Below are 9,489 nucleotides of genomic sequence, written 5' to 3'. Positions count from 1 at the left end.
CCTGCTTGTATGGCGTATAGCAGTGATCCAAAATCCGATCCCCTCTCGTTGGACACGAGACATGCTGGTAAAAGTTTGGCATGACTTGTCTGAGGTTCGCTTTGTTAAAGTCTCCTGCTACAATGAGGGCTGCGCCCGGGTCCTTGTTTTGAAGCGAGCTCAGCACATCATGTAATTCGGACAAAGCCATACCTGTGTCCGCTTGGGGTGGGATGTAGACCGCCGTGGCGATGACTGAGGTGAACTCACGGGGCAGATAGAAAGGGCGGCACTTAATGCTCAGGAACTCCAGATGTGGCGAGCAGCCGCTGGAGAGAGTAGAAATGCTCCTGGCATCACACCACTTTCTGTTTATCATGAAACACACTCCTCCACCTTTGGTTTTGTTCGACTCTGCCGTTCTGTCCGCGCGGAGCACAAAGAATGAATCCGACGGAGTTACGGCCTGGTCCGGCACGGTGGGGGTCAGCCATGTCTCCGTGAAGCACAGAATGTTGCAGTCCCTCATGTCACGTTGGAAGGTGACCCTTGCTCTTAGGTCATCGAGCTTGTTCTCCATGGATTGTACATTGGCCAGTAGGATACTGGGCAGTGGTGCGCGATGCGCCTGCTGTCTCAGTCTGTTCCTAATACCAGCGCGTTTTCCCCGGCGCTTCTTTGTTCTGTGCCTCGGATGAGCGGCCCGTCCTTTGTTGTTCTCCGCGCCGCGTAGAATCTCTGGCGGCCAGGAAGGGTCAGGTTTAAAAGTGTCCAAGATTAGATGTGCAACCTTGGCACCGATGTTTACAAGTGATCCGCTGTCGTATACTATAAGACTAGAGGATTTTGGGATGTAAACCAGAGCAAAAAATAGGTAAAAAACAAGAAAAGTGGATAGTCGGAGCGGAGCGGTCAGGAAGGCGTCTGGACGTGGCCGCGCCATCTTGAAGAAGTCTATGGATGGATTCAGAAACATGTCAGTTCTGGTAAACAAATGGACGGTTTTGCAACCACAAAGTTTAATCCTACAAGGGCAGAATTATGTTCACTCTGTGAGAGGGGAACCTCAGACAGTTAGCAAGAGAAACATTCAAAGAAACAACCTAAATAACACAAACTTAGCAGTTGGGATGCAGATCAGACGATATCAGCAACGTGATGATCAAATGTAGTTAAAAACACAAGAAAAGCAGGCTTTTTGCTCCAAAAGGACAAACAAAGCAGGGCCAGATTAACCTGTCGACACCTGCTGGCGTGCAGAGTAACATGTGACAACAACACACACGACACACGTGGTCACCTCAACTTGTTTCACTGGAGTTTCTCTTTTAGAGCTTTAACCTCCTAAGACCTGAACTCTTTCATGCGTTTTTAAAGTCTCTTTGCTATTTGGGCTGTTTGGGACCTGATTCATGTACAAACAAAGAATTACCAGAACTTTGTTTCTGAGAGAAATGAGATCCACATATGAGGATATTCGCTTTAAATGTCGATAGAACAGAGGCAGGACAATGACCTCGTAAGTGCAAATCAGGTCCTTGTGGAGCAAAACTTTGTATTTTGGTCTAAACATCCCAAAATGTGACGTCCACACATGAGGACAACAGGGCGCTAAAGTCTGTACAAACTTTTGTTTCTTCATTTGCTTGCAAACGAATGGAAATCCTCACTTAAAGCCAAGAAGCTTATTACCTGTGCAGCTTTAGTGCCTCAGAGCAAACAAGAGAGCTTTGATCACAATGATTTTTGTTTTCACATTTCATTCACTAGCGATGTTTTTAATGTCACCTGATCTCAGTCAGCAGACTGAATATAACAGTAAAGCACTAGTGAGCTAATGAATTAGATATTGGTCACTCATATCAACTGAAAGAGTGTAAGACAAGTAAATGTGCTATAAAGGCCGGAGAAGAGTTAATAAAAAGGTCTTGAAATGAAAATATTTCATTATTTGCTGTTTCATAGATTTTTGGTTTTATTGCACTTTTGTCAGCCCTGCTGCTGTTTTAAAAGTACTTTATTAATAAACGGGCATAAATGGTAACATTGAACACTTGCCAGTGTGAACAAAAGGTTCTTAGCTTTAGCATCAAAGCTTCAGTTCACCTTTCTCATGGCAGTTACTTCAGTATGTGTATTAATGCAGGAACAACTCGATTCCACACAGCTGACGCACCAAGAGTGTCTGCTGTGTGGTTAACTTTATAACCTTTGGTACGCAGTGGTGTCGCTCCACCTGTTAGCTAGTTTAAGAAACTGGTTAAGGAGGGAGTATCTGTGAGGATGAGGAGGATTTAGTTCTTTAAAGACACGTCAGATACTTGCAGGAAGCTTCTTTCAGCTTCTTTTCTCCACTGCGCAGGTTTAAAACCACGACAGCAGAAGTCATGATGAAGAGATTGATTAGTCAGTCACAGTGTAAAGAGTCCTCCTGCCTGCATTGCTCGCCAGTATAAACAGACCTTTGCTCCTGGAAAACAAATATATCAAAGTCATGTTGTCCAAGAAATGCATTTTATCTCACCAGTGAATCAAAGAAAGTCTGAATACTTTCTGAGAGTGAGAGGTGAACGTCAGACAGTTCTTAGGAAATGTAGTTTCTCTTTAAGCTTTTAACGTCTCTTTTACCCCCATTTGTCTAAAACTACTTGACAGCCCTTTATGTCAGAGGTTTATTACCTGTGCAGGATGGAGCACATGGTCTCAGTCAGGCTGGACACGATCACTCCTACAGGAAGTAAATGTGATTTTATTTCACCTGTGAAATGATGAAAAACAGCAGAATAGCTCACGGTAACAAACGGGTGTTGAAATGTTTCATTTTCTGCTGTTTCACAGGTCAAAAAGGGCGTCGAAGCAAACTGAAGCTGAGCTGCTGCTGCTGTTGTAGTGCAGCATCTGCTGTGTGCTTCATCAGAGAACCTTCTGTACACAGCAGACAGAGGCTGCTGCCACTGAAGTCCATCTGCTAGAGAGCTTTAAACACTGGTTATTGAAGTGGCTTTGATGATACTGATACACAGTCTTTGCTGCTGTCACAGGACAGGGATCCACCAGGGAGTAGTTGTCAGGATAAAGAGCCTTCGCTTCTCTAAATATAAACTGGATACTTGTAGGAAACTTTGGGAAGCAGCATTTTTCCTCATATCGTCTAAACTGAAGTTAGCTCAGGTGCTTCTTCCATACTTGCTCTGCAGAAAGCCAAAGAGTTTGGAGCTCTGCAAACATTTCCAGCACAGCTGGATGTTTGTAACTTTGGTCACCTCTGTATCATCCCTCAGATTCTTTCTGCACAGCTTTGAAACCACGACAGCACGAGTGATGCTGAGGAGACGTCCAGTTTAAACAGACCTTTATTCCTGGAACACAAACACATGAAGTGATGCTGCTAAAGAAGAACATTTAATTGCACTAATGAATCAAGCATCTGTATGTCTGTCAGTCTGTCAACAGTTCCTCTGATCGACTTCAGACTTGGTGGGTATTTTGTTTTTGCAGCGGTCAAAGTCGATCAGCGTGTTGCTTTGTCTGCTGTAAATCTGCCTGTACAAAGGGAAACATGCATGTTTTTACATGCAAACTCACAACATGGCTGCATTTTTGTGATTATGTGTATTTTATATTGATTTATTCTATTATGTTTTGTATATGAATCTTTACAAGTGTGTAGAAACAAAGGCTTGATTAAAACAAAGGTGTCAGCTGTGCTGTTAGGGATGCTCTCATATTTGTTTCAAATGTAATAAATCAAAGGATTTCAGGCTTTTCATCCTTTTTATTTGTTTGGTTCTAACAGCAGGTGGATAAAAACATGCAGGTGATGAATATAATTGTGTGATATTATGAGCATTGTGAATAAAGAAAGAGCAGAGATAGTAAAAAGGAAACAGGTGATGGACGTGAGATTTTCAGAACAAAAGCTCCTCAGTGAGACGATCACCTGGACACAAGGTCAGGCAGCTGGGACTCATCTAGAGAGCAAAATGGAAAAGTGATCTGTGCAGAACATCACTGTTGATTGCAGTTATTTACATCAGACTTCTTCTCTGAGATAAGAGCACCATTTGTGGGAAAGATGACAGTATTTCCAGGCTGGATGCTGTTTGCAGGGAGAACTGAATGAAAGTCTCCTGCACCTCAGCGCTGAGGTCCACACCTGTGAACACAGATGAGGTCAATCTGCTGCAGCACGTAGAGCTTTACTGATCAGCAGGTTCAAAGGATTCAGCAGAGCGTAGAGTCAGAGCTAAATGCCACATCACCATAGAGTTTGTTAACAACAGCTTTCTTTGCCCTTTGTCTCCATGGACTGAATCAGGGATACTCGTCATACTTCACCTCAACCACGTCACTGAGAGAGCCCAGCCTGACACAGCAGCAGAGATGATGGAAGCAGAAACAGCAAACAGATGCTTCAGTTGTGTTTCTCTCTCTGTGTGTGCGCTCACGCCCACTTGTGTGTGTGAACTTTCCACGTACCTCAGCTTGTTTCTCCAACATGAGCCATCAGGGCTGAAAAACATCACTAACACATGAATTCTTTCTCTTTTTGTTATCACCTGTGATCATGTGTCTTATGTTTCTGTCATTCACCAGTTCTTGTATAGTTACGTGTAACTAGACTTCTGTGGGACGTAAATGATTGTTTTGTATGCAGATCTGTACAAAGGATGTAAACACTTGATTACAAAGGAGATCTCAGCTGTGTTGTTATGGATGGACTTCAACGTATTTGTTAAAAAAGAGAATAAAGCAAAGTGTTTCAGCTGTTTGGGAGTTTTTGTTTGATTCCATTCAGTTTTATTTCTATGGAGTCAAATAATAAGAAAGGCTCTAGAACAGCCCTGAGTTTGTCCAGGTGACACTCCTCTGAAGAACAAAGACAAAGAGGAAGAAGGGGATTTGTTTTCAAGTCTTGTTCCTTTCAAAATAAAAGCTGAAATGTTTTGGAAGCATGATAATATTTCAGCCAGGATGCCGTCTCCAAGGAGACCTGCACCTCAGCGCTGAGCTCCACATCACGCCCTGTGAAAGCACAGATATAAATCTGCTGCAGGGAGAAGAACTTTACCCAACACAAGTGTAGAAGTAGACATTTGACTTTACCTACAACCTGTTAACAACAAAGCTTTCATTGCCTCTGTTGTTGATGTCATGTAGGACTAATCATACTTCACATCAGCCATGCACACGTCAGAGGATCTCCAGGCTCTCAGTAATAAAGCCAAGCAGATGATGTGAACATAGCAATAGTAAAACATGCATCATAATCAGCTGTATGTGTCGACTATGTGGCACCTCAGTCTTGTTGGCATGAAGAAAAGTTGTGTAACATGTAGCATAAGGGCTGCAAAGACATCATGTAGACAGCAGTCGTCTGTTAGTCGTAACGTATCTCCTGTTAAAGAGTTAAATGTGCGTTCTCCATCTCTGTCCTCTCACAGCTCGCCGTACACCAACTCCAGCTGTGGTAACCATGGCTGTGCCCATCAACACGCTGAAGCTGAGACGCCACCCGTCACTATGGCGACTCCAATAGGGTTACCTGTCAGCTGTGGACGCATGAAAGGAAAACAGCAGAAACACAGACATGTTTACTGGAACATTTCCTATTGACAGCTTTATGGAAAAGTGGGTTTAAACACTTTTCTATGTTTTATTTTGCTTATTTATGGATTTATTGTGAAAGGAATTTCAGTTTTAATTTGACCTTTCCCCTGTTTTTCATACAGACTGAAGATGAATGGATGGTGCTTTCTTTGTTTGTCTAAAGATAATGAATAAAACTCTACACACATCTTAAACCACCCTCCTTTCTATATATTTTGTTATATAAATGGAAAGTATATAAGACACAAACTGAGCTTATATGATACTAAGGACCCTGGAGGTCAGTCCACCTTTATAATTCAGCACAGCCTGGAGTCTCTTAGTCAAGCTTGTTTGTGTTTTCTGTGAGGAAGTTTTCAGCAGCAGCTCTTTTCTTGGATGTTGGTTCCCTTTGTTTCCATCCTCTGTTAAGATGTTTCAGTAATGTTGAGGTCTGGGGAGGCCAATCCATGGCTGACGTCCTGTGATGCTGCATTAGCAGTTTGTTCACAGTGAAAAATGAAGCCACTGCCAATCAGACATTTGCACAGTGGATCAACTTCTGATGGTACTGTCCTGAATTCCACACCTATAATATGTTTGCACATCCTGATGAATATGTGCAGCTGATTTTCAGTCCAGTTCCTGTGTGACAGACGCCAGTCTTTCTGCCTGTGTCCTTCCTTAACAATAGAGCCATCCTTCCACTGAGACTGTTTCTGATGAGGCTTCACTGAGCAGTAGATGGATCCCTCAGCTCATCTAATCGTCCTATTTCTAACACATGACTGTCAGAAACTGTTAATCTGCTGCAGCTCTTTAACTCCTCCACTTCTTTTTTTGTAATCTCTTAGTTTCCTCATCTTTTAAGGTGGCACTGCACACCAGATCCAAAGTCAACATGCTGTTATATAATGGAGTTGAACCTGTAATGGAGTTTGATTTAAACCAATCAGCAATTAAGTGAATGATGATGAGCAAAGATGGTGGAGGTGGTGGATGAAGACCCGGACAGCTGTGGTTGGCTCCTCGTATAGAGCAGAGTGAGGTTGTGTTTGCACATTATTATAAAACCATGTTCACCATATATTTTAGCTGCAGACAATAACATTATTTCTTTGCTGTGGTGATTTTATTCCACTTTGGTAAAATGGAAAACCATCATTTCTTGCTGTAATTCACACATTATTCCAAGAGCCTCAACACAAGCCTTGTAGTCCGACCATATATAGACAAATCAATAGTTGTGTTTGTAACAGCTCATGAACATGAATCGTTCCACATTACTTTAAAATCATTGTAAACTAAACTGGAATAAATGAGAGAGAGATACTCCCATACGGTTTATGACAAAATTTAATCCGAAGTGATTGATGGCCCTAATCATGACCTTTTGACCTCCCCCCTCCCCCCCCCGGAAGCGAGTAATGACCGTGACGAATTGCATCCGGAGAAGGGGGGGCGGGAAACCCCCGACATCCGGAGAAGGGGGGGCGAACCCCGGAAGCGCGCCATCTGTCGCTAAGCGTGTCGAATTGCATCCTGAGAAGGGAGGGGGGAAACCTCCGGAAGCGCGCCACCTGTTGTTGGGAAAAAAAAGAAAAAAAGTTTTTAGAGGGAGGAGAATAAAAGCAGAGAGGAGGCGTCACAATTTCTAAGCCTCAGACACACAAGATGGATTTCCTTCTGCAGCCCAGCAGCTCTCCTGTGTCCGATGAGATCTGCTCTCCCAAAGAAGAAGGCTTTGAATATGCCATATTCAAATACAGCATATTTACTAAGGAAGGCCTCGATCCGGACCTTATGACACTTCCGGAAATACTCCGGAATTGTCTAGTCATTTTCAGACCTGATGCGTCATGTTCCATAAACATGAGGGGAGGGGTTTGGTTCCTGAAGCACAGCGGTGATGCAGCAGCTGATTCTGTGCTGTATAGAGAGACAGAGCGGCAGCTAGTTTTCCGCAAACTCATAGTCTGAATTCTGTTTCAATATTATGACGATTTTCTCTGTATTTCTTAATGGGAATAAAGAGTGACTTCCTGTAGAGATTTCAATAGTATTTTATTTTCCTATAATACAGACGCAGTAAAAAGAAAACCTTTAAGATACACCATAGCTTGTGATGAAAAGAAGAACTTTCTATCCGCTTGTAACCTACAGGCTGCCTATGTGTAAAAAACGAATAAATATCCCTTAGTGAATACTACTTTTCCTTTTGAGAGACTGAAAAACAAACCATAATTGCCGTGACAGGCGATCTTGTTTCACACACACACACCGCGGGTCAAGGAGGAGTGAGACGGCGGAAGAGTTTTTTTTTCTTCATTACTTTTACAATGGGTTTTCTCAATAGACAGAAAATGATGACGCTGAGGAGTCAACAGCCGATATTATCATTGCTTGTAACCCGGTAAATAATTCCGTACATCTCCCAATAAAATAAGTCTTAGTGGAAAAAGCTCATTTTCAAATAAGTTTATTCCCCTCTGTGGGAAAGAGTTTTTTCTCAGAGTCAACCATGAGACGAGTTTTGTCACTACCAAGAACAACTGTTGTTGCCCATTTGGTAAAACAAATATCCGCCTCAAAGTCGTATTTTACCGTTGCAGAATGTGGAAAACAGACGGCGTTCGCAAGAAGGCAATCAAAAAAAAAAAAAAAAAAATTGGATACCCCAACTCTCCCGACTGCACACACACACACACACACACACACACACACACACACACACACACACACACACACGCTTGCATAGATAAACTCTGAATATAGTAGTAGTGGGACTTCAGCTGTTTATGTAACTTACTATCTTAAGACTTTTGTGTCTACAATAATTAGTTTCCTTGGAACCAGATCCGTACCTGTTAATAATTCTCCACTGTACCCATGGTTCAGAAAATTACAGTCAGCCTGTCAGGGACACGTCACTCAGAGATAGCTGTCAATGTGGGATTTTTTTCCCCCTTTTGTTCAGTTAAAGCTGCCTTTCATTCTTCAACACAGCTTAAACTCTAATAGGTAAGCTTTCTTGTAATTTCTTAGTTCTGCAGGCTTCTTGAAAGACATCCGAGACTCTTCTTTGGATGCTGGCTGCCTTTTGTTTTCTTTTCTGTCAAGATGATCCCACACCGCTTCGATTATCTTGAGGTTCGAACCCTGGAGAGATCAATCCATGACTGATGCGTTGTTTCATCCAGGCATACTTTGACTACATTGGCAGTATGTTTGCGATCATTGTCGTACTGAAAGTTGCTGCCAATCAGACACTACGTGGTAATACATGGTCGATCAAAATCTGGTGGAACTTTTCTACATTCATAATTTGATTAATTTGGATAAGAGCTCCAACAACACTGGCTGAATCCAGCCTCAAAGCACGGTAGAGTATCCACGCTGTGTTAAAGACGGCTATAGACATTCACTGTTGTATCTCTCTTTGGACCTCTTCCATGCATATTTCAAATTTGGATTCATTACTCCATAAGCCATATTACAGCTGATTTCTTTTTCCAGTCAATTTCTTGTGTAATTTGGCACACCTCAGCCTTATTTTTCTCTGTTCTCCTTCCTTAAGAATGGCTTATTAACAGCCACCCTTCCAACTCAGATAACTTTTGATGAGGTTTCATGAAATGTTTACAGCACTTGAGTTACTCGCCACGGCCATCCTAAATGCTAAGAACACTAAACTTTAATTCTAAATTACGTTAACCAGAAAAAACAAGCCAAAGTCGAGATGTTGCTGAGCTGACCTGTGCTATGCTATGCCTTCTAAAGCACGTATAATGTAAACAGAACTGGTCTTTGCACAGAAGCCTGTGGAGCTTCATAATTAACCCCAGTGTGTGAAGAGGACTCTCCATTTAATAATAGCTGTAATAAAATGTTATGGCCGACGGTGTTTGTTAAGCTGCAACT

General features: G+C 42.4%; 1 protein-coding gene and 1 long non-coding RNA gene across 2 annotated transcripts in view; one reads left to right on the top strand and one right to left on the bottom strand.

The window, feature by feature from the left end:
* The first annotated feature begins 2,791 nt into the window (after window positions 1–2,791).
* On the top strand, window positions 2,792–4,755 carry LOC120720122. Its single transcript, XR_005692802.1, has 2 exons — window positions 2,792–3,140; window positions 3,892–4,755. It is a non-coding gene; the product is annotated as an uncharacterized LOC120720122 (long non-coding RNA).
* Window positions 3,735–9,489, bottom strand: part of LOC120720121 (ribonuclease inhibitor-like) — a 59,731-nt gene continuing 53,976 nt past the window's right edge. The window contains exon 5 of the mRNA XM_040009753.1: window positions 3,735–5,531. Within this exon, the coding sequence (XP_039865687.1) occupies window positions 5,528–5,531 (4 nt within the window). The 3' untranslated portion in view covers window positions 3,735–5,527. The remainder of the gene's footprint in view (window positions 5,532–9,489) is intronic.

This window comes from Simochromis diagramma, unplaced genomic scaffold (assembly GCF_900408965.1).
Source record: "Simochromis diagramma unplaced genomic scaffold, fSimDia1.1 OVJJ01000559.1, whole genome shotgun sequence".
Taxonomy (NCBI): domain Eukaryota; kingdom Metazoa; phylum Chordata; class Actinopteri; order Cichliformes; family Cichlidae; genus Simochromis; species Simochromis diagramma.
Note: the sequence above shows the minus strand (reverse complement) of the source record. Positions and strands in the feature narration are given on the sequence as shown.